Below are 22,851 nucleotides of genomic sequence, written 5' to 3'. Positions count from 1 at the left end.
GTGCCACTGGCGCTTAGTCGTTTATCAACAATCATCTCATCTCATACTTCTCGAGGCATCGCTGTGTCCACGAGATTCGAGGAACAAGAGAACCGCGATAATAATACAATATGCCTCATATCGCAAACACACCCGAGTCCAAGCTGTCCCGCTCGGATTCACTAGATCCAGCCACGACATGCAGAGGCGTGACCTCAAATGGCCGACCATGTCGTCGTGCCCTAGCTGCCTCCACAGGACCGCAAAAAGGCACAGCTTCGGCTTCCATGTACTGCTGGCAGCACAAAGATCAAGCAACAGTGTCGAATAACCCGGGATCAACACGCCCCTCACAACACCCACGGCCGAAGCCGCGAACAAGCATTGACACTCTGATGGACCGGCTGGGCGTTCTGGAGATCAACGACCCACAAGCGAAACCGGCGCCGCACCAACGCCGCAAGCCAAAAAAGCGGACTGTATGTTGCTGCTTCGAGATCGTGGAAGACGTCGAGAACGAGCGGCCTCCGAGGCCTGTGACAGTGAGCTCGACGGCAGATGCCCGTCCGTCGCGGCCGATGCAGCAGGTCTCGTCCGCCTCTTATCCAGGACGACCTAAGCCGCCGGGCCAGAAACCATCATCACAGTCGACATTACTCTCGCCTCGGCCGGCTTCCCACCGACCATCGCTGCAAAGTAGCCCGGCGTCTTCCTCGTCACATACGACGACACTCCTCGCATGGATTCCTCCAACACTAACCCCGCAAACAACATCTGCCCTGCTCACGGAGCTGGCGAAGCCCATCTCCGAAGCGGATGAACCGGGCTACATATACATGTTCTGGGTGACGCCGTCGAGCTCCACGTCATCGCCGCCTCCCGCTGAAGTCGCCAGATCGCTCGTTCCGGAAGCCCACAGACCAGGGCACGGTCGCCGCGTCAGCGACGCACTCAAGACAGCGCGCGAGATGAATGCGCTAACCTCCAAACCGACCAGCCAGGCATCTGGTACTATCCGCCTGAAGATTGGCCGGACGAGTAACGTGCAGCGCCGTCTGAATGAATGGTCGAGACAGTGTTCGCATCATCTGACTCTGATCCGTTACTACCCGTATACATCCTCGACGCCGTCGCCGGTTCGATTGCAGTCTGGAGAAAATCGGGGGAATGGTTCTGCCGCTTCAGAGCTGGGGAGGAAAGTCCCTCATGTCCATCGCGTGGAACGACTGATTCACCTCGAGCTGGGAGATGTCAGGGTTCGGGACCTGGGACGATGTCAGGAGTGTGGGAAAGAGCATCGGGAGTGGTTCGAGGTTCCAGCCGATAAACAAGCGCTGAAACGGGTGGATGAGTGTATCAGAAGATGGGTGGAATGGGCGGAAAGTCAGAGGCTGTGATGGCGTTCGCTGTGACTGCTGGATTCAATGACATGGTGGTAATATTCCAGTTTCTATCAAGCATTAGCCCAATCTAATCGTATCCAGCATGACACAATCATACAAGAACTTAAGCAACAGTTTAGCCGTAATACAAACAGCCCTGCACTCCAATAGAATAGGATCTTCAAGCCGATTCCTCCTTAACTTTCTCCGCATCGTATTCATTGAATCCATTCACCCCATCCCGTGCACGATCCTTCTCTCCATCCCCATCTTCGCTCAAATACTGCCTCACCAACCACCTGCCAACCACAAACGTCACCCACCCCCACCCCCACAGAAACAGGCCCGTGACGGTCGTCGCAACCAGGACAGGCCCCAGCACCAACAGCGCAAAACAGCTAAACACCACCACCGCTATAGCACCCGCAATCGTAGCCCCAATCAGAAAGATTATGACCGGAATACATGAGCAGACAAACTGGCAGAGGAAGAAGGTCGTGAGCAGCGGATGCGTGAGCGCAGTCTCGAGGATCGCTGCGCGGAGATGGGGAGGGAGGATGGAGTAGAGGACGACGAGAACAGACGAAAGGATCGGATTCATATTGTTGTCCTCATATTCCCCACTTATCGTGAAGGTATTCGGTAAAAGATTGTGTGGTTTTGGCGTTGGAGCTGAGGCTGCATGCTCTTGCTTTCCATTCTCCAGCTGTTCTTGCTTGGGCTGTTTCTCCTGATTCTGTGACTTGAGGTGCTCCTCGTCATCGAATTGGGAATCTGGTCGAGATACAAGATCCAGCATTGGGTCCGTCATGATAAAATTTCGTCCGTCGAGGGCTCTTGTTCTTCATTTCACGGTTTCGATGTCGTTCGCGTCGAATGATGACATGGAGGTCAGAGAGGATTGCCTATTTGGGTTAGACTGTCTTATCGTACTGTCAGGGTGTGAATTCAATTTCTGCGTTTGAAATAAACATGTGTATCTTACCGGTGTGACCTTTGGAGTCGCCGATCGTACTCCGCAGGATGTGTACCTTGCACATTTATCTGGGACACCCAGCATAAGCGCCGTCAATTGAATAGTGATCTTAGAGTTCGGAATTGAATATCAGGTATAAAATATCTTCGCAAAATGAGTATATTATTTTGGTGATACTATTCGCCGCGTCTTCAAGCAGATTAGCACCACCAGTCGCAGCATCCGCATGATCGACAGCGGGAACAAGTGCCGGTGGGGTAAGGGTAAAATGCCGTGTGCGCTGGACGGTGACATGACCGATTTTCAGTTTTTGTTCTTCATGGAAGAGCTCGTCATTGAATTAGAGTACTTCTTCATCAATCCTGTGCGTGTCTACATGATTAAGGATGAATGCACGGAACACCCTAGCAATAATGAACCTGAAAGTCTTGAATGCAAAATGCATCAAAGAACGCTATATCAACTTTTCCAACGCCCATATCATGACAAGAACATAAGAAGAATCACAGGTAGAGACAGTAGTGCAATTACCATCCTCTCTTGGCCAATCGGTCGGCCTCAGGCATCTGAGAGACATTGATACCAACCATGGCCTCACCCAAACCCTCGCTGACTTCGGCGAGGACCTTGGGGTCCTTGTAGTGAGTCACGGCCTGGACGATAGCCTTGGCGCGCTTCTTCGCATCACCAGACTTGAAGATACCGGAGCCGACGAACACTCCGTCGCAGCCCAGCTGCATCATGAGTGCGGCATCAGCGGGAGTGGCAACACCGCCGGCAGCGAAGTTAACAACGGGAAGACGGCCCTTCTCGGCGGTCTCACGCAGAAGCTCATAAGGGACCTCAAGCTCACGAGCGTAGGCACGGAGCTCAATCTCGGGGTCGGTGGAGTTCTGGAGGATGGAGCGGGCGCGGGCGATCTGGGAGTTGACCGTGCGCATGTGCTTGACGGCTTCAACAACGTCTCCGGTGCCGGCCTCACCCTTAGTACGGATCATAGCGGCACCCTCGGCGATACGACGGAGGGCCTCACCCAGGTTGCGGCAACCACAGACGAAAGGAACCTTGTAGTCGTGCTTCTTCACGTGGTAAACATCATCGGCAGGGGTAAGGACTTCGGACTCGTCGATGTAGTCAACGCCAATGGCTTCGAGGATCTAACAATTACACATGTTAGCTGCGAGGCAGGTTTTCCACGGGAGAAAGGCAGCCTTACCTGGCACTCAACAAAGTGTCCGATACGAGCCTTGGCCATGACAGGAATGGTGACAGCAGCCATGATCTCCTTGATCATGCTGGGGTCGGACATGCGGGCAACGCCACCCTGGGCTCTGATGTCGGCGGGGACTCTCTCCAGGGCCATCACGGCAGCGGCACCGGCCTCCTCCGCAATGCGGGCCTGTTGTGGAAGTCACATTAGCATCGAAGGGCTAGAAGTATCCTGTTGACAATCGCTCATACCTGCTCCGCGTTGACGACGTCCATAATCACACCACCCTTCAGCATCTGAGCCAAACCGGCCTTCACAGTGAAGCTGTTGGAGGCGGAGGCGCCATTGGTACCGTTGGAAGCCATTGTGTGTATTTAGGAGGGAAAGGTGGTACTAAGAGAACTGAAAGAATGAGTATAGAAATAGGTACGAGAAACAGTAGAAAGGAGAGAGGGGGGAAAAAAGCCCCAGCAAAATCGAGTTCTTAAGAAGACCGAAGACGGACCCTGTGAGTGTGAGTCAAGATAACTACTAACCTCGACCGTTACGGCCTTGTCGCCTCCGAAGAACCAAAATTCCCGTATCGATCACCCACACTTTCATGTCCCCGCCGAATTATGTCCTCGTTCCATCCGGCCGCGGCTTTGTAAACCAATCACAGTGCTTGTGCCCCTCCATCTCCCCAGTAAGTTTCCAGCGTAAATCTGCCAATCTGCAAAAACGCCGCTTGGTGGGCGGTTTCCCGCGGACTTGGCCTGAAACCGTCAGGAACAGCTGGAAACGCCAAGGATTGGCTTTTACGAAAACTCTATCGCCATGGTATTTTTTGGTAATATCAGATGGTCTCGAACTAACTGCCAAGCTGCATAACGTATTCGGTAAGCGAGTCGGCCACGTAAGCGAGTCGGCCACGTAAGCGAGTCGGCCACCCCCATCAAGAATCACCACCCCTTTGAAACCAAGGCTATTCAGCCATCCATATCACCACGAAAAATGCCCAAATCATCAAAATCCTTGGTGGAACGAGAGGGGAGGATCTCCTTAGCAGTTAAGGCTATTCAGAATGGCCAAATCAAATCAGTTCGTGAAGCTGCTCGTGTCTTTGAAGTTCCCCGGTCAACACTTCAAGATCGTTTGAATGGAATCAAATTTCGCAAGGAAACCCGCGCCAATTCCCATAAGTTGACTCCTATAGAGGAAGAATCACTTATTAAATGGATTCTCTCATTAGATCAACGTGGTGCACCGCCAAGGCACTTCCAGGTCCGTGAAATGGCTACAATATTGATCCAACAACGTGGTCAAGATACAACTTCCTCAGTGGGAGAGAAATGGGTATATAACTTCATTTCCCGCCATGATTCCTTGAAAAGTCGGTTTAGTCGTCAAATCAATTATAAACGGGCGAAATGCGAGGATCCTGAAGTTCTTCAAGCCTGGTTCAAACGCGTGCAAGCCGCTATATCAACTTATGGTATCGCTAATGAAGATATCTACAATTTTGATGAAACCGGCTTTGCTATGGGCCTGGTGGCTACCGCGAAGGTAATCACACGATCATCCTGTGAAGGAAGGCCCTTTCTTATACAACCGGGAAATCGAGAATGGATAACTTCAATTGAGTGTATCAACGCCTCCGGATGGGCATTACCAGCATACTTAGTGTTGAAAGCAAAGACTCATATTCAGGCCTGGTATGAAGGTAATACTCCAGCTTCATGGAGAATTGCTATATCATCAAATGGATGGACAACACGAGAAATTGGTGAACACTGGCTCAAAGAACACTTTATTCCTTATATTAAGGACCGAAGAACTGGCCAATATAGCCTCTTAGTTCTTGATGGGCATGACTCTCATTTAACACCTCAATTTGATGATATATGTCGTCAAAATGATATTATTCCTATTTGCATGCCTGCAAATTCCTCACATCTCTGTCAACCTTTGGATGTGGCCTGTTTCTCACCATTGAAACGAGCTTACAGTAACCTCATTGAACGGCTTGTACGAACAGGATATCACCATATTGATAAGGTTGACTTTCTTGACGTCTACCCAGAAGCCCACGCCCAAGCCTTCAAGAAGATGGATATACAGAGTGCTTTTAGAGCCTCAGGATTAGTCCCTTTTAATCCTAACCAGGTTCTGGATAGCCTCATCTTTTACAAGGAAGACAGCCGTCCCAGCAGTCAAGGCACTACATCTACGATTACCAAAACACCGATAAATTTGAATCAATTCAAAAAGCATGAGTCGGTGATCTCTCAATTACTTCAAACAAACCCTCCTACCTCACCAATACAGACAGCAATATCTTACATCTGTAAAGGTGCAGAGATAGCCTTGAACCGTGCTATTCTTCTTGAACATGAAAACCTTCAACTTCACCAGGCCATTGAGAGACGAAAGAATAAGCAGAAGCGTAACCAACACCAAATGAATGGTTTGAATGGCTTCACAATCCAGGAAGCACTTGAGGCATTCAACCATGTTCAGGCCTTAGAGGAAGCAGCTGGTGATACAGGGCCTGGAGATGATCAACCACGCCGTCGGGCACCACCTCGGTGCAGTATGTGTGGTGTTTTAGGACATATACGTACAAGATGTCCTAATCGAGTAGCTGCCTGAATTCAGCGCGTTTTAATGGTTAGATTAACGTGGAATAACTTCCTTTTTTGTATGTAAATCAGAATTCTAGGATATGCCTTGACCGGGTGGCCGACTCGCTTACGTGGCCGACTCGCTTACCGATTAGTTACGTTATATTACCTTAGTAATCCTGCATCTGATATTCTTATCAGGTGCATGTTGAGGAGGAGTGATATGACCCAACAACCATGATACCAGCGGACTGAAGCTTAGTTCTTCAGGCTTCATAGTGGTCCTCATTGAGGGGAGTTGAGTGCTACGGAAGATATGGACATTACGTTCGTTGCGTGATAGCTACCTTCCCCTTGGACGCAAATATTATCCTATGATCAACAGCTCACGTCGTCCATTTCTCATTAGTAACCATGGCATCTCACAGTAACATCCTCTTCTGAGATCATGAATCGATGCAATACTGCTGGTCAGATAGACAATTAAGAAGCATTAACCCCTGGATATCTGAGTAGAGTCGCCTCATCTCCGAATACCGTTAGCTAGAAGCTGACCGCCCATTGACGTCACAATAATGTCTCCTCCATCTCCGCATGCCGACGCGAACACTCCAGCTTCATTCAACAAGGATCCTGACTCCCAATTCATCTGCTTTTGTATACACATCTAGACCATCAATCTGTTACAACTGTACAACTCCACCTCACAGATACGAAAACATGGCATCCGGTCTTCTAAGCGGTTTCGCTCGAACCTCCACCGTCCTCGGGGTCGGTCTCGGCCTGTCCCTCTCCCTACACCCCTTGTCCCCATTCCGTGCTTCCCCAATGCAATGCCAATACTCCGCTCCATACTACAGAGTCGACTCGCAAACCAGCTCGGAATCCGGCTGGACACTCGACCGCAATGACCCGGCCATCGCCAAGCAGGGGCGGACAGGCCCCCGCACGGCATCCGGTATCCTGACCGCTTCCAATATGCGCCAGGTGAGCTTGGGAAGTGTGCTTGGGCTTGTAGTGGGGGTGGGATTGAGGGCGTTCTCGAGAGCGTTGGTCGTGCTGCTGGGAATGGGGATTGTCCTCGTTGAGGTATGCGGATCCTGCGGACATTGTGTTACTGGTGTTGTAGATGGTGCTAACAGGAGGTGGGATGTAGTGGGCTGCTTCGAAAGGATACAATATCCTCCCTGTTCGGACGATACAGAAGTATGTCAAGTCGGTGGATGTGCAGAAGGCTGTGACGCAGCATATGCCGTTCAAGATGAGTTTTGGGGCCACGATGGCACTGGCTGCGTTTGCGCAGTTCTAAATGCAAGAACAAACATATCGGACGACCGAGGTTTTCTTGACCGGACTCGCATTGTGTAAAATACTCAGGAAGAGAAAACTGGACGGCTTGGTGTTTGAGCAGAGCCTTCGAAATGGGCTTCATCAGTTATGTCCCTCAATTGTGATATACAGTGCTATACAGGGGTATCATGATTTATGCAAAGACACCACATTATATCTTATCTCATCCATCACCCCAATACCAGGTCTTCCAGGACCCCCTCCATTTCTTCTCGCGACAAGGGTACTCCTAGTAATTCCATTCCGCTCGAGTCCATCCGCGATGTGATCATCTGATGGTCATGGAATTCCTTCAACAGTGTTCGGAACATCATTTCGGACGATGCAATGAACTCCTCGGCAGCCTTCTGGTAGAGCATGCGGAATTCAATGCCCGTCTCATCGTTGACCCCGTCTTCTCTTCCTGCATGGCCGTCCATCTCATCATCCGAATTGTGATCTTCGTCCATCATACACAGCAGTTCAGTGAGAAGCAGTCGATAGAGGTTCCGCGCGTTCTCCGGAAGACTCTTCAACACGAAGCCAACACCATCTTTACCACCAATTCGACGGCCCTTGCGCCCAAGCAGGTTGTGAACCTCTTCCACAACATCAAACTCGGTATCGAAAGCGGCAAATGTTGTGCAGTCGTGGAAAACGAAATTGAAATGATCTCGAAGGCTGATATCCCACATCAGCAAGAAATTCGGAGTGTCTGCGGTGACAAGCAAATGGATCTTTGGGGTCGCAGCCAACCGCGCAAGGAGGGCTTGGTTCGTTGCTCGGCGGAGGGGAGGGGCGTCGATCGCATTGATCAGTACGGTGATTGGTTTCTGGGATGGTCGAGACTTGAGGCTAGACTGCAACAATTCTAATACCTCTAGTGGCTGAGACCCCATCTTCGATGGAATGTCTGCACCCAGAACAGCGGTCACAATGGTGGCGAAGATAGACCGAATTGACAGGTTCGGAGTATGACCATTCACGACGACTATAGAGGGAGGCGAGGCGCTGTGTCTCTGGTAGAGCCAGTCTGCAAAATCATTGAGAAGCTGACGCTTCGAGCCGTAACCGTAGAGGCAGATGTTGAAGCCTTGATTGAACTCAAAATCCCACTGCGGAAAGGACCGACAATGCAGGTCTAGCAGAAAGTTTTTCTCCTTCTGGCAAGGGTCCGTATATCCGGCCAACTTCTCAAAATACTCCTCGTGCGTCAGGAGATTCACTTTGTTGAGCGTATTATTTGACGTTCGCGGAGGGCCGGCTCTGTTCTGGAAGAAATATCGCTCATGTGCCGGCAATTCTCCCTCGGGAGTAGGTGAGCGCTTGTTTTTTGCACCTTTCGGCCTCCCTGCACGACGTTTCGGCGTCGCCAGAGTCTTGCCATCGGCTGCCTCTTTCGTGGTACCTTCAACTGTTGGGATGACACCGTCGCTATCCTCTACAGCGGTCTCAGGAGCGTCGCCCTCATCTTCCAGAATCTCCTCTGCTAAACGGTCAGCCCCGTCCCAGATCTCATCCTCATCCTGCTCCAGCAACAAGCGAGCGCTTTTCTTCTTCGCAGATCGGTCGGCATTTCGTGCTCGGTTTGGCGTAGAAACAGCCGTCGCTTTTGTGGGTGTTGAGAAGAGAGCTTTCGCCTTTGATCTATGCGTAGGAGTTTTCAGGCCCGATTCCTTCAGCGCTGCGGGAGTTGCTGAGCCTGGTTTTTGCGGTGTTGATTTGATCCGTTTCGGGGGCGTCATGTCGAGGGATCGATTCGCGTCCGCATTTCCATTTGTAGAGCCATTGATCACTGCAGTTGTTCTCTGCCTCTTCGGCGCCGAGACAGGACGCTCGCCATCGTCCGAATCTGGTTGCTTTCGTTTCATTTTAGTAAGAATGTACCGATCACAACATCGCCAGCAAAAGACAAACGGAGATAAGTACCATTCACGCGCAGCAATGGCTTCGATCGATCCGAGAAGGGGAGAACAAAAGGCCGGGAAGCAAGGGGTAGATCGCAGATGTCGAGGTATGTTGAGCTTGAATAATGAGTTCTGTGTCTTTAGGCGCGTCTGGAACGCGACAAACGAAGCCAGCAGCGGGGACTGTTTCTCCGACTCCCGCGATATCGGATCTCCATCGTCAATGGTAAATCTGAGAGTGAATTACTTCACAATACTGCTGGGACTAGGGTTTCTGGCCTGTTCAGAAGCTTAACAGGGGTTGCTTCTGTTATCTATCTCGGCATTGGAGTCGATATTAGCTGGACACATTCAACTTTTGACGTTCAGTTGCCTGAGTCACTTGTGAGTCACTTTTGGCCTCCGATACTATATCTTGCCGCATCTCCATTTATCATACTCCCATTAAACAGCAATTGAGTGGAGTTGCGCTTTCTAGAACTGTTGCTGATTCTTTTCAGGCGATTTTTGAAGATATTCATGGTTTCTCCAGCTCAGCCCGCAGCCGCAATGGCTGCTTTCGCCAGAATGGTGAAGGGCCAAGTGCGCAACTACTCTGCTCCTCTGGACATGGCCATTCCCGCCTCCAAGCAGAAGTACATCCCGTCCTCTGGATCCTATCCAAAGGGATTCCTCGTCTCCGGTACCCACGTTGGTGTCAAAGCCTCCAACACCAAGTTCCCGGACCTGGCATTGATCTCCTCCGAAACCCCATGCTCGGCTGCTGCGGTTTTCACCACCAACAAGTTCCAAGCGGCACCTGTTCAAGTCAGCAAGAAGACCCTTGAGAGCCGCCAGGGACAAGGCATTCGATCGGTGGTTATCAACTCTGGCTGCGCCAATGCAGTCACCGGTAAGGGAGGTCTGGAGGATGCAGTGAGCATGGGCAAGAAGGTGGACGAGTGCAACGGACTCAGCGAGCCCAGCACAATCGTCATGAGCACTGGCGTTATTGGACAACGGTACATTCCTCTTCCGCACACTCTCTACTTTGCAAAAGCCATGAAAAGCTGACGAGTCATGACCTGCCAGACTTCCTATCTCCAAGATCCTTAACAAAATCCCCACGGCACACGAGAACCTCGCATCCACGCACGACGCCTGGCTCACCACCGCCCGCGCCATCTGTACAACAGACACCTTCCCCAAGCTGCTCTCGCGAACCTTCGTCCTCCCTTCGTCCCCCGGCCGCACCTACAGCCTCGCCGGCATGACCAAAGGCGCCGGCATGATCCACCCGAACATGGCCACCCTCCTCGGCGTACTCTGCACCGACGCCCCCATCGACCCTTCTGCCCTGCAGTCCCTCCTCACGCACGCCGTCTCGCGCTCCTTCAACTCCATCTCCGTCGACGGCGACACAAGCACAAACGACACGGTCGCCATCCTCGCCAACGGCGCCGCCGGCGGCGCCCCCATCAGCTCCCCCGCCTCGGACGACTACACCGCCATGCAGGACATCCTCACCTCGTTCGCGCAGTCGCTCTCGCAGCTCGTCGTCCGCGACGGCGAAGGCGCCACCAAGTTCGTCACCGTCCGCGTCCAGAACTCCCCGGACTACGAATCCGCCCGTCTCATCGCGTCCACCATCGCCCGGTCCCCGCTCGTCAAGACCGCCCTCTACGGCCGCGACGCAAACTGGGGCCGTATCCTCTGCGCGATCGGGTACACGCAGGGCGTGGCTCCGGGAACGGTCGTCCCTGAGCGTACAAGCGTCAGCTTCAAGCCTGTGGATGGGAGTCCCGTGCTCAAGCTGCTTGTTAACGGTGAGCCGGAACAAGTCGATGAGGAGCGCGCCAGTGTCATTCTTCAGGAGGAGGATCTGGAGATCGTCGTTGACTTGGGTGGTGGTGAGAAGGGTGAGCAGGGCCTGGGTGGTGAAGAGGCTGTCTACTGGTTCTGCGACTTTAGCCACGAGTACGTGACTATCAATGGTGATTATAGGACTTGATTGAGCCAGAAAGGACATATACCACGGCACGAGATGTTGTGAGACATTCGTATATATACCCAACTATTCACCCACCCAGACCGTTCTGTGCTGATTTCCCATGCCTCTGATATGTAAATGTCTAAGTAGCCAGATCTGATGTGATTTGAAATCTTTTGTTTTCTAAATATGGTTACAAACTGAATGGAACGCTATATACAGTTGTGGCTCTCTTTTTGACGGAAAAAGTCCCAGCATGCAAGAACTCCCAACTCTGACAGTAATACAATCATCCATGCAAATTCCTGATATTTCCGTCGTAGATTCCAGCCACAACAGCGCATCCATCCAGAAATCAACGAGGAAGAATCAAAGGAAATTCGATAAAAATTCAGATTCCTTTCTCATACTCATCAAGGCGGCCCCTGCTTAGTTACCGGGAACAAGGCCCTTGAGGCCTGATCCGATATCGCCTTCACGAGCTGCAATTTCAAAGTAGCCGTAGATGATACTAGATAGTCGATGGCGTTAGCGACAGAATCACAATAATTGTTGGCAATGGATATACTCACGTCACGGCAAGGAGGATACCAGTGCCGCTGCCAAGGGCGCCGAGCAGGTCGGAGGTGACGGAGAGGGCACCAATGCAGGCACCACCAAAGGCGGCAGCAGTAGGAATGATTCTCTTAAGCTCCTTGTACATGCTCTGTTCACGGTGGCCGGCCATCACAAGACCCTGGTCCTTGAGCTGCTTGGCGACATCGCGAGGGGCAGAGCCAGAGACCTCGATCCAGGTCTTGGAGAAGAGGGCGCAGGCGACCAGCATGAATGCGATGTATACGGCCGTGTGAATGGGGTCAAGGAGAGCCTCCTTGAAGTTGAGGGGAGGGGACATGTAGTAAGCGATACCCGAAGCAGCGTGAAGCTGGGCAGAGCCATCGCGGGGCTCCCAGACACCGAGGAGTCTGACGAGGAGGTTGTCAGAGAAACGAGAGTACAGCATCTGGCTGACGAGGAAGATGTTGGAGCACAGAGCAGACTGCAGCATGATGGGCATGTTGGAGGTGTAGAACAGGCGGACGGGGTAGGAGCCACGCATGCCACGCTGGCGGGAGGACTTGACGGGGATCTCAACACGGAAGCCCTGGAGGTAGATGACAGCAGCGAAGACAAGAAGAGTAGCCAGCAGGTTCATGATGTTAGGCAGGTTCTGACGGTAGAAAGCTTCGCGCAGAGCACGCTGCTTGTCGGGCCAGGTCAAGAGCAGGTGGAAGAGAGCAATGATGGCACCCTCAAACTCGGGGCCACGGCCAGTGTTGATGGTAGTGGGGGAGAAGGCCTTCCAGACGATCGACTCGCAGATGTTGGTGGCAATGAAAAGCGAGATACCGCTTCCAAGACCGTATCCCTTCTGGAGCAGCTCATCCAGGAGGATGACAACCAGACCCGCGACAACGAGCTGAACGATCAGCAGAACGCAGATACCGGCACCAAGGTCACTGGGCTGGCCGTAGAGTCCAGTCAACACGTAGACACAAGCCTGGCCGAAGGACAGGATGATGGCGAAAAGCTTCTGGGCGGTCTGGTAAAGTTCGCGATCGGTCTTGAGGTCAAGGTTGACATCGATGAGGTGCGTACCCGCGAGGAGCTATGACAGTGACCAATCGGTTAGCTGCTGCACTGTTTCCGAGCATCAGAAGCAAGCCAACTGGAACATACCTGGAAAACCATGCCGGAGGAGATGATAGGGGTGATACCCAGCTCCATCAGGGTACCACGGTTACTGGCCAGCATCATACGCAGCCAGTACAGGGGATCCGAAGTGTCGGATGAGACAATGCCGTAAAGAGGCATCTGACTCATGACCAAGAAGATCAACAATGTTAACTGCCACAGACAGTCAGCGATTCAGTTCCCCGTTCGCGGCTCCATCAGAATGAGCAAACATACCCCCGTCCACATCAACTTCTGGTTGAAGGGCACCTTGGTCTCAGGAGCTGCCACCTCCGGCAGGAGGGGCGTGAAGGGCTTGATTAGATCAAGAAATCGAACTACAAGTCAAACACCAGTCAATATGGATCAATTGGCTTGAAACGAGAGCTATCGCGATGGGGAATGCGATCGCGTGCAGAGACAACTCACGTCCGCTCATGGTGGCTATCGACCTCCCGTGTCACCAAAACAATTATGGGGTGGAGGAAAGAAAAGTCAAAATGAAGCTGGAGCTATGAAGCCAGCTGAAGGAGCGAAAGTTGTTGAAAAAGAATTACCTAGGAAGAAGGAGAAGAGAAAAGAAGAAGGGGGGGGAACTGGAATTATTGCACACAAGGAGGGAAGAGGTCAGGTCGAGGAGGTTTGGTTTGGGGCAGAGGAGCACTAAGACCAAGACAGTAGACGCCTCGCTGGCCACTTTACTGTCTCCAGCCACGCTAACCCCGTTGAGGCCACCTGGTCTTCCCCGTCAATACCACTCCACATATCTAATCGATGGTGAGGAAATGTGGATGATACTCCTATGCTGATATTCAGATGAGTCATTGTAATTGCATTAGTTAACATGCAGTCCATGGATTCAGCTTGACGTTGAGGGATATCCCACACACTTCACTTGAAATCCTTCATGAACCGACTCAAGACTACATACATTTCGTTACTTTAGGTCCTTTGACTGGTATCTTTCTAGTGCGCTCACTAACTTTTGATGTGCTGTTTCCCTCATCAAAGGATTCGATTCAAGTAGTATATATGTATCGACCAGATTAGTGGCATAGAAGGGGTGGTATATCCAGATATCCTAGCTCGCAAACTTCATGACACAGTCTGGCGCAAAATCAAGATCCAACAAGACTAAGACAATCATCAACAACCAGTTCGAGCTCGCTCAGCCGTAGCTTTAAGCCCCTATTCTCCTCCTTGATGACGCCGAGGACGCCCCATGCCTCCGAGGCGGGGACGCCATGGCAGATATTACATTTGGACGTGTGACCCATCCACGAACTAGTGATACCCGTAGAGGCAAGTCCCTTCAGCACGCGATCGTACGTGGACTGACGCACCGGTGGCGCCTGAGCCAGTTTCGACTCTTTTGCGCTCGGCTGTATAGGGGTCGACGTAGGGACAGATAGAGCAATTTGAGATATGTTCGGCGACGGTGGGATCGTTGACGTCGGGGATTCCAGGCCATCCCGGCGAGAGAAAATACTTTCTGCGAGACTCTCGTCGCCAGAGTCGAAGCCTGAATCGCTCGTGTAAGTGCCATTGCTGGCTCGCTTCAAACTGCGTTTCGGTGTCTGCAATTCAGCCCCGACGTCGGAAAGGCTCTCTTCGTCACTCGACCGAACCAGCATCACGCTGCGACGACGCGCGTCTTCTTCTCGCCGGCGCAGTTGCCTTTCCTGCTCGAGCTCCTCGGCCATGGCCTTCATGGCCTTCTCCTGCTGGAGGACTTTCTCCGCCATACCATCAAGTTGGACCTTCAGGTGTCCAACCCGCGTTCGAGTCTCTTCCAGTTCTTCCTGTTTTTCGTTCTTGTCCGCCAAGGCTTCGTGCAGGGCAAAAGTCCTTTCCTTATAGGCTGCCTGCAGCCGTCTAAGGAGGTTATCGGCGTTGGTTCGTAAGGCACTGAACGCTTCTTGTCCGTCGAGGTCCAGTGACTCTGGTGGGAACAAGGCAGCAGTTATGTCCATATTGAGAATCTCATCATCTGCAGGTTCGGGAAGCTCCGGTCGGCCCTCTCCCTGGCGCTTGAAGGCAAAGAAGTTGAACGGATTCGTCGATGTAACTTGTTTGAGTGGCGAAGAGGCCCGCTTTGATGCACGATTCAAAAATGCCCCAGAGGGTGCCAATCCCAGGGCATCCTGGTCCGCCGACTGGGGCACCATGGTCAGATTCACCGGCTCCGACTTGCCCTGGAACCAACCCGACAAGAGTCTCGCGCCTACTTCGAGTGTCTTTCTAGTAGAATTCTCCGAGGCCGGACCCGAGGAACTGTCTCCGTCGACTAGGTCTTCGTATGTTTTGGGCTGGTCTGCAAAGAGCTGCTTGACCGATAGGTGGGGTTGCCGGCGAATAATCTCAGTGTTTGCCCGACGGTGGAAAGATGTATGTGCAGAGGTAAGACGGTTTCTCTCCGGCAGTGGGGTTAATGTATCGGTTATCTGTGATGACGGAGTTGGAGGAGTGTTCACCGCGTTCTCGTGGGAGGGCTGAATATCTTCGTCGGACTGACGGCAGTTATCATGAGCAACAGAAGAAGTTGGAATTGAGGTAGGTTCGAGGTTGTCAATGACGACAGCAGTCGAGCCTGGCATCGATGAGTGATCACAGTCCTGGAGCATCGTGGAGGTCAAGCTTTGACTGGTCACTGGTCACTGGGTGATAGGGAATATGACCAGGAATGGTAAAGGTATGCAAGCGTTTGCACCACTTGGACAACGGCTGGAATGCCACGTCGATGATTGCCTGTTCAGTCCAATGATACACGGTTACCCACGTCAACCATTGAAGCGGAAAACAAAAATAGGGACGGACAGATTCGACTACTCTGTACTCAAGCCCGTCACATACGGCCGAGAGATCTGCGTAAAGGTGGGGAGATGTCGAAAAAACGGTACAGCAATGATAATATGAGCCACCTGGAGAACTTGAAGGCTCAGATTTCAAGGGAAATGAGTCAACACAGCCTTAAGGAAAGTTAGAAAAAGAAAGGTAGCCAGAGTAATCAGTCTAGGCTGGAGGATGGGTGATGATCACAACGCCAAGCGATAGCAATCAGGAGAACCCACACGTGCTTCCTGTCAGGTCCAGGAGGAGACTAGACAATCAGAGGAAGAGCTAGTATCGATAATCGATAGTCCAGATACCATCGAGCAACTGTAGCCTTTCGAGGTACGGAGTAGTCTTTTTGATGTCGAATCCGTTAGATTATTGAACATCCAGTATTTGTTTTGTCTCTAGTCGAGCATGCAAGTGTGCGGCTAGTTTGATGCCATCTTGAACAGCTTCCCCCTAAAATTTAACAGCGACCGCGCATTTCGCGAGGCTGGGGGATTTAGCGCCGATGGAGAATAACAATTAAGATCAGACTTGCCCAGAGTTGCCCTCCGCAGATCACCGAAAATGCGGTGGCTGGGGAGGGAACAGCTTCCCTCCTGCTCCACAAGATAACCTATTGACTCCCAGATTTACTTGACCCTTTATCTCAAGCCGCGTGGACTGAGCCACATTTTTTTTTTTTTTTTTTTTTTTTTTTGCCTCTTCCAGGACAGATCATTTTATGTTGAGCGTATGACGACCACTTTCTTGTCGTTGATGGACGACGTCACTTCCGTATGGGATCCTAGACGACAATGGCGACGTAATGAAGATTACCATATAGTCAATGTCGTAAATGAGACGATGGCTGGTACTCTTCTTCAAGGCTCAGACGTGCGGTCTTTTCCACGCGGGGAAGCGCGGCAGATTGATCAAACAACGTGCTGACGATGCCACATACTCTGCGGTTTCGCTTTTTTTGATAGAGGCTACGGTGACAAGCAGCCGGGAATGTCTATGATAACCATGGATCATGGATGTCATCATTGGAGACCCATGGGTGCGGCTTCGTGGTTCCCCTAACACTAAATTACTGCCGCTCATCAGATGCGAAAGTCGGTCGTTGATCTATCTTTCCGCAGAAAACAGCCCATTTCTTAGATAGGCCATGGTTCAGTTGCGGAATTTAAGTAATTGGCCCCAGTATCGCGCTTCTGTGGATGCTCGATGCTCGATGAGTTCACGCGCCATAATCATCCCCAGAATGCCGTGTAAGCTTTCCGCAAAATCCTCATTGTGAAGCGGCCACCAACACCAGGATTCTATTGCTCCTTCTCTGCTTCTCTGCTTCTTGTGGGCTGGAACTCGACGAAGTCTGTCTTGCCGATGAAAGCATCTTCCTGCCGTAAATTTGAGGGAGTCTTTAGGTGCATTACCAAGCAGAGGTCTCCTACGTGACAGCTCGCTGCTTTCCGCCTCTACTTACATGTATAAATCGAGTTAATACCTCGTCCCATTCTTATCGCGGATCGACGACCTGCGTTACTTCTAGAATGATCGATTTCCTAGTGATACGCCGAAGTCCAGAGGTTCCTGTCCGAGCCCCCTCTGAGAGGCCGCGAGTTCTTAAACGATATACCCTCGCGTCAGTAACCGGAACTTTCAGTGGCTTCACGATGTTCACATGAAAGGCAGCTGACCATGCAAAGGGAGAGGCTTAATATAGTGCTGTATGTTGAATAACTGATGATTACATACGAGGCCGCATTCCTGTGGGTGGCACTGTAAGGTTCCACGCGCAACCGGGTCAAACTGGTGTGAAGACTGACCTTGTTGACCAGGCGGCGCGCTATCGCGACTGCGAGTTGCGTCAGCTATTCGATGTGGATAGCAGTGGCATACTCAGGAGGCCAAAATCAGAGACAAGATTCCTCGGGTTCTTCCCTTGTTTGCTTCCCTGGGTCTCGTCAATCATGACGATACGATGCATATGCAGCCCAGATGGGCGATCTGCATTCTTAACATGTCATACCCTCATCTAACGGTTAATTCTCCGTTCATTGCCCTATTCGACATGTTTGATAAAGGTTGTCTGTATGTAGGCAACGGTGGCGTTTGTTCCTGACTACAATCGAAGCTGAGCTTCGCATCAATGAGTGGCTAAGCAAAGACTGCCGTCATGCAAACACTGGCAGTTTTCTGTCTGATAGCTGACATTAGCAGCACCGCTCTGGTTAGTCTCCTGACGGTCCCTGCCATTCGAACCTTACTCGAGTCTGCAGTGATGCGCTTTCATGGATTGAACCGGTATCTTTGCGAATTCTACGTCGATCAAGATGGAGAAGCGGACAGAGCGTCGATTGCCGCGTCCAAGAAGAAGTTTGAGAGGATGTTCATTATTGTCGCTGTCATCAGCGGGGGTATAGCAGCTTCAACACGGGCAGTTGTGCCTGGAACAATGTTTTCCTTCAACATTTGGGCACAGATCGTTCACTGGGTGAGTAACTTCTGTCTATATCCACGTATGCTTGATGTCGGGCATGTTTTCTAATGATCATCGTCGCTAGATTCTTCAACTCGTTCAGTCAACAGCCCTTGCCATGGAGAATTCGCCCACGGCTCGGTACTCTCTAGGATGGAAGCAAGCGCTCGGTGCTTCAGTCACCATCATTAGCCTTGCATGGGAGCTGTTCGCAAGACACAAGACTGGCCTTTTGGATGATCTCCACTCTTATATAATAGGTGTTGAAATTGGTGCAGCGACACTGATCGTGATCATAAGCCTCTCGCTGCCTCGACGTCCGGATGTATACCGACATGGAACTCTGGTCGATAGAGAGCTTACTACGTCCTTTCTAGGGCGCATGACCTTCAGTTGGGCTAGCCACCTTTTTCGACAGGTTTCTCGCAAAAGTGACGGAGACATTGACCATCTGCCGGAGTTAGATTTCGACACTCGAGCAGAGAACCTTCAAGGATCTTTCGCGCAATCACACGCTAAGGCTTCACGCAATGGAAAAGGCAGGACACCCTTATGGAAAGTTCTTGTGTTTTCGAATGGCCGACATCTACTGTTCCAGCTTGCTCTTTCAGTCCCGGCGAGCTTCCTTGCGTTCGGACCCCATCTTTCCCTTCTTCAAATTCTTCAGATTCTCGAGAAACGCTCTGGGGCGGAAGATGTTACTGCAGATCTTTGGTTCTGGGCGTTGGCATTGGGGATATGCACAAGTCTATCCGCGTGGCTTGAGGCTTGGATTGGTTGGATTGCTTCTAATAAACTTGCTATCAGAGTGTACGAACAGCTCTCTGCTGTCATGTTCAACAAGGCCTTGCACTCGATAGCATCGAGTCAGGACGATCTGAAGGGCACTGGGAAAGAAGACTGTGCTCAAGGTACACAAGTTGCTGTGAACCTTGTCGCTGTGGATGTGCCACGAATCGCTGGAATTGCAACTTTCCTCTACAGCTTTGTTTTAGCGCCGATGAAACTTGGAGTCGCCTGCGGACTCCTACAGCACGTCCTTGGCTGGAAGAGCCTCTTGGCGGGGATAACTACGTTAGCCCTCCTCATGCTTCTGAATCATGCCTGTATGGCTAGATATACTCGGGCAGGGAAGGATCTGATGGCCTGTCGTGACCGCAAAATCATCGCTTTGACGGAGGCCCTTCGTGGTATACGACAGATTAAGTTCTCTGCGGCCGAGGATAGGTGGAAAGAACAGCTGAACCAACTCAGGGATGCAGAATTGCTTGCCCAGGCGACCAGCTTTCGGTGGAATGTGATATGTTTCTCCCTTTGGGTTCTGGCCCCGATCCTTCTATCTGTAGCATCTCTCTCCGTTTACACCATCAGCCATGGAGAACTTACGGCATCTGTTGCCTTTACCGCGATTTCTGCTCTTACTTCGATTGAGGTTGCTTTGTCTACCCTTCCAGAGTTAATTACAAACGCAACGGATGCCTTGATCAGCATGAAGCGCATTGATAACTTTCTGGACGCCCCTGAGAGAAACTCTTCTACAGTACTACTATCGCCCAGCATCCGCTTCGATAATGCCACAGTCGCCTGGCCAGATAGTGCTCAACCCAGCGATGTTTCATCAGGAACACCCTTTGTGCTGCGGAACTTGACTGTACACTTTCCTGAACATGGATTGAGCCTTGTGTGTGGCCGAACAGGCTCTGGCAAAAGCTTGTTGCTTGCTGCGATACTCGACGAATGCAAGATTCTGGAAGGTATAGTCAAAAGGCCATCAATTAGAAGCATGTACAAGCTTCCTCGTCCCGGGGAAGATTGGATAATAGACTCTGCCACAGCTTATGTTGCTCAGACTCCGTGGATAGAAGCAGCTACGGTCCGCCAGAACATTTTGTTCGGGATGCCGTTCAATGAGGAGCGATATAGAAAAGTCCTCTTCGCATGTGCTTTAGTCCGAGATCTGCAAATCCTGGAAGGTGGTGACCTCACTGAGGTCGGACCGAATGGAGTGAATCTGAGCGGCGGCCAGAAAGCACGCATCTCTCTAGCCCGTGCTCTCTACAGCCGCGCGGGCATCATAATCATGGACGACATCTTCAGCGCAGTTGATGTTCACACCACGCAACATCTGTATGAGCATGCTCTAACCGGCGAACTCGCAACTCGCCGGACTAGGATCCTCGTCACGCATCATGTGAGACTCTGTCTTCCGCGGGTGGACTACGTGGCCTATTTAGACAGCGGGAATCTCATATTCGCTGGATCTTTGACTCAGATGCGACACAGCAGCGTACTCGAGGAGCTTCTCGACGGTCAGTTCGACGTGGATAATACGGCAGCTGTGTATGAGAATCCCGAAGCATCGGGGTCCCAGGACCGTTTAGCATGCTCCAACGAAAGATATCGAGGCTGCCTGGCAGATCTTCGGTTAGCGCAGCATCCAACTGTTTCTAAACGTCCGAGAAATTTCGTCGAAGAGGAAACTTTTGAAAAGGGGGCCATTCCCTTGAGCGTCTTTCGTGGATACATCCAGAAATGCGGCGGACTGCGGGCATGGGTCGTGCTGGCTCTCTGCTTTGCCACATATACTGGCCTGGCGCTCGGAAAAGTGAGCTTCCCCTGATGCTATATTGATCATATGGTTTCAAATACTTTTTGGAAACGTTAATTGACCTTTCAATAGGGTCGGTGGCTGGGCTTATGGAGTGAGCAAAAAAGTTCACTGTTGGCCTCGTCTGGGGTATCATCTGAGCTACAGTTCTACCTAGGAGTATACATCGTTCTGTCGGTCATTGTTTGGATAGTAGGCTCATTGAGGTCCTACCTTGCACTCACCGCATCGCTTCAGGCTTCGCGACGCCTTTTCAGCCAAGTATTGCACGCTGTCTTCCGAGCACCACTTCGTTGGCTGGACACCGTGCCGTTAGGCCGTATTTTGAACCGATTTACGGCGGACTTCAACATGATTGACTCACGTCTGGGGTTCGATATAACGCTTCTGTTAGGTGAGGGCATGCAAGCACTAGGCGCTGTCATTGCTGGAATACTAGTCAGTCCTGTCATCATCATTTTCGCTGGAATTGTAGCGTGGGTGTGCGGCTGGTACGCCCGCCAATATCTGGCCGCGGCACGACAATTGAAGCGTCTCGAAAGTATAAGCCGAAGTCCTATCTATGAGCTGCTTGCTTCTTCACTTAGCGGGCTCTGGACGATCCGTTCCTATCAAAGGGTTGATTCATTCGTCGATAGAATGCATGGACTGATCGATCGACATGCTCGTGTCTACTGGAATCTTTGCCTCTTGAATCATTGGCTTAATCTCCGTGTCAACATGAGCGGCGCTCTGTTTACGACTGCAGCGGCAATGACGTTCACTCTCCTGCAAGATCTGAAAGTGTCATCAGCCGGGTTCGCGATCAGTTTTATCATTCAGCTGAGCGCAGCGCTTGCCATGGCGATCAGAATGTATGTCATGTTCGACTTGGACATGAATTGCGTGGAAAGAGTGTTGGAGTACTCTGACATCAAGACAGAACGATACGATGGCCAAGATGCCCCGGCTGCATGGCCGTCCAAAGGCCGTTTGCAAGTCGAAAACCTATCGGTGGGCTACGCGCCTAATGACCCATTGGTTCTCCGTGGTGTAAGCTTTGCAGCCGAGCCCAATGAACGAATTGGTATAGTAGGTCGCACCGGAGCGGGCAAGTCGTCGCTGGCGCTGGCTCTATTTCGGTTTCTCGAAGCTCAGGAAGGGCGCATTCTCATCGATGGCGTCGACATCAGCCAGATCAAGCTCCATCATCTGCGTCCTCGAATGGGTATTATCCCGCAAGATCCGACATTGTTCGCCGGCACGATCCGGTCCAACCTCGATCCTTTCCAAGAGCATGATGACAGCGATTTGCTTGCTGTATTGGATCGCGTACAATGGTTAGCACAAGATGGTAGCAGGTCCTCGACGGAGAGGGAAACAGCGGCTAAAGGGCCCAGCTGCCCGTCATCATCTTCAGAATCTTTGCAAGAAAAGACACATCTTTCACCCCTCGACACCCGTGTCACCGGGGGAGGATCGAACCTTTCGCAGGGCCAGCGGCAACTGCTCTGCCTGGCTCGTGCCATGCTTTCTGCACCCAAGATCCTTGTGCTGGACGAAGCCACATCGGCGGTAGATACTGCTACTGACAAAGTGATCCAGAGGTCTATCCGGTCCGGCTTTGGGCAAGGGTCAACAACGATGCTTGTGATTGCGCATCGTATTAGTACCGTCGCTGACTTTGATCGGATTCTGGTGCTCGACGCAGGTAAAGCGGTAGAATTCGCTTCCCCACAGGCTCTCATGCAGCTGAAGAACGGGAGATTCCGGCGAATGGTGGAAGAGGATGGAGAGAGCGAACTTCTAAAACGGGTGATATTTCGCAATGTCTGAACGTGATGTACACTTACATGGTTATCTACATTGTAACAGTCTCCTAGTTGATATAGAA

General features: G+C 51.5%; 9 protein-coding genes across 9 annotated transcripts, besides 5 other annotated features; 4 read left to right on the top strand and 5 right to left on the bottom strand.

The window, feature by feature from the left end:
• Nucleotides 1-110: 110 nt before the first annotated feature.
• On the top strand, nucleotides 111-1,376 carry NFIA_079230 (uncharacterized protein; the record flags this gene model as incomplete). The annotated part of the gene is made up of 1 exon (XM_001259878.1): nucleotides 111-1,376. The coding sequence occupies one exon, from the start codon at nucleotides 111-113 to the stop codon at nucleotides 1,374-1,376; it is 1,266 nt and encodes a 421-aa protein (XP_001259879.1).
• A 166-nt stretch (nucleotides 1,377-1,542) lies between these two features.
• NFIA_079220 (seipin co-factor family protein) lies at nucleotides 1,543-2,172 on the bottom strand (the record flags this gene model as incomplete). The annotated part of the gene is made up of 1 exon (XM_001259877.1): nucleotides 1,543-2,172. The coding sequence occupies one exon, from the start codon at nucleotides 2,170-2,172 to the stop codon at nucleotides 1,543-1,545; it is 630 nt and encodes a 209-aa protein (XP_001259878.1).
• A 692-nt stretch (nucleotides 2,173-2,864) lies between these two features.
• Nucleotides 2,865-3,912, bottom strand: NFIA_079210 (pyridoxal 5'-phosphate synthase subunit PdxS; the record flags this gene model as incomplete). The annotated part of the gene is made up of 3 exons (XM_001259876.1): nucleotides 2,865-3,494; nucleotides 3,554-3,736; nucleotides 3,799-3,912. The coding sequence occupies 3 exons, from the start codon at nucleotides 3,910-3,912 to the stop codon at nucleotides 2,865-2,867; spliced, it is 927 nt and encodes a 308-aa protein (XP_001259877.1).
• A 514-nt stretch (nucleotides 3,913-4,426) lies between these two features.
• Nucleotides 4,427-4,476: a microsatellite.
• Nucleotides 4,477-4,573: 97 nt separating this feature from the next.
• Nucleotides 4,574-6,058: a mobile genetic element.
• Nucleotides 6,059-6,265: 207 nt separating this feature from the next.
• Nucleotides 6,266-6,298: a microsatellite.
• A 572-nt stretch (nucleotides 6,299-6,870) lies between these two features.
• Nucleotides 6,871-7,459, top strand: NFIA_079200 (uncharacterized protein; the record flags this gene model as incomplete). The annotated part of the gene is made up of 2 exons (XM_001259875.1): nucleotides 6,871-7,239; nucleotides 7,307-7,459. The coding sequence occupies 2 exons, from the start codon at nucleotides 6,871-6,873 to the stop codon at nucleotides 7,457-7,459; spliced, it is 522 nt and encodes a 173-aa protein (XP_001259876.1).
• Nucleotides 7,460-7,670: 211 nt separating this feature from the next.
• On the bottom strand, nucleotides 7,671-9,350 carry NFIA_079190 (origin recognition complex subunit 2; the record flags this gene model as incomplete). Its single annotated transcript, XM_001259874.1, has 1 exon — nucleotides 7,671-9,350. The coding sequence occupies one exon, from the start codon at nucleotides 9,348-9,350 to the stop codon at nucleotides 7,671-7,673; it is 1,680 nt and encodes a 559-aa protein (XP_001259875.1).
• Nucleotides 9,351-9,935: 585 nt separating this feature from the next.
• On the top strand, nucleotides 9,936-11,376 carry NFIA_079180 (bifunctional ornithine acetyltransferase/N-acetylglutamate synthase; the record flags this gene model as incomplete). The annotated part of the gene is made up of 2 exons (XM_001259873.1): nucleotides 9,936-10,387; nucleotides 10,458-11,376. 2 exons carry the CDS (start codon nucleotides 9,936-9,938, stop codon nucleotides 11,374-11,376), a joined length of 1,371 nt encoding a protein of 456 aa, XP_001259874.1.
• Nucleotides 11,377-11,784: 408 nt separating this feature from the next.
• On the bottom strand, nucleotides 11,785-13,507 carry NFIA_079170 (translocon subunit SEC61; the record flags this gene model as incomplete). Its single annotated transcript, XM_001259872.1, has 5 exons — nucleotides 11,785-11,866; nucleotides 11,928-13,003; nucleotides 13,075-13,242; nucleotides 13,306-13,406; nucleotides 13,498-13,507. The coding sequence occupies 5 exons, from the start codon at nucleotides 13,505-13,507 to the stop codon at nucleotides 11,785-11,787; spliced, it is 1,437 nt and encodes a 478-aa protein (XP_001259873.1).
• A 679-nt stretch (nucleotides 13,508-14,186) lies between these two features.
• On the bottom strand, nucleotides 14,187-15,692 carry NFIA_079160 (uncharacterized protein; the record flags this gene model as incomplete). Its single annotated transcript, XM_001259871.1, has 1 exon — nucleotides 14,187-15,692. The coding sequence occupies one exon, from the start codon at nucleotides 15,690-15,692 to the stop codon at nucleotides 14,187-14,189; it is 1,506 nt and encodes a 501-aa protein (XP_001259872.1).
• Nucleotides 15,693-16,579: 887 nt separating this feature from the next.
• Nucleotides 16,580-16,606: a microsatellite.
• Nucleotides 16,581-16,606: a microsatellite.
• A 1,461-nt stretch (nucleotides 16,607-18,067) lies between these two features.
• Nucleotides 18,068-22,793, top strand: NFIA_079150 (putative ABC bile acid transporter; the record flags this gene model as incomplete). Its single annotated transcript, XM_001259870.1, has 3 exons — nucleotides 18,068-18,385; nucleotides 18,456-20,975; nucleotides 21,051-22,793. The coding sequence occupies 3 exons, from the start codon at nucleotides 18,068-18,070 to the stop codon at nucleotides 22,791-22,793; spliced, it is 4,581 nt and encodes a 1,526-aa protein (XP_001259871.1).
• Nucleotides 22,794-22,851: the final 58 nt, after the last annotated feature.

This window comes from Aspergillus fischeri, genomic scaffold, assembly GCF_000149645.3.
Source record: "Aspergillus fischeri NRRL 181 1099437636264 genomic scaffold, whole genome shotgun sequence".
In the NCBI taxonomy this organism is placed as follows: Eukaryota; Fungi; Ascomycota; class Eurotiomycetes; order Eurotiales; family Aspergillaceae; genus Aspergillus; species Aspergillus fischeri.
Note: the sequence above shows the minus strand (reverse complement) of the source record. Positions and strands in the feature narration are given on the sequence as shown.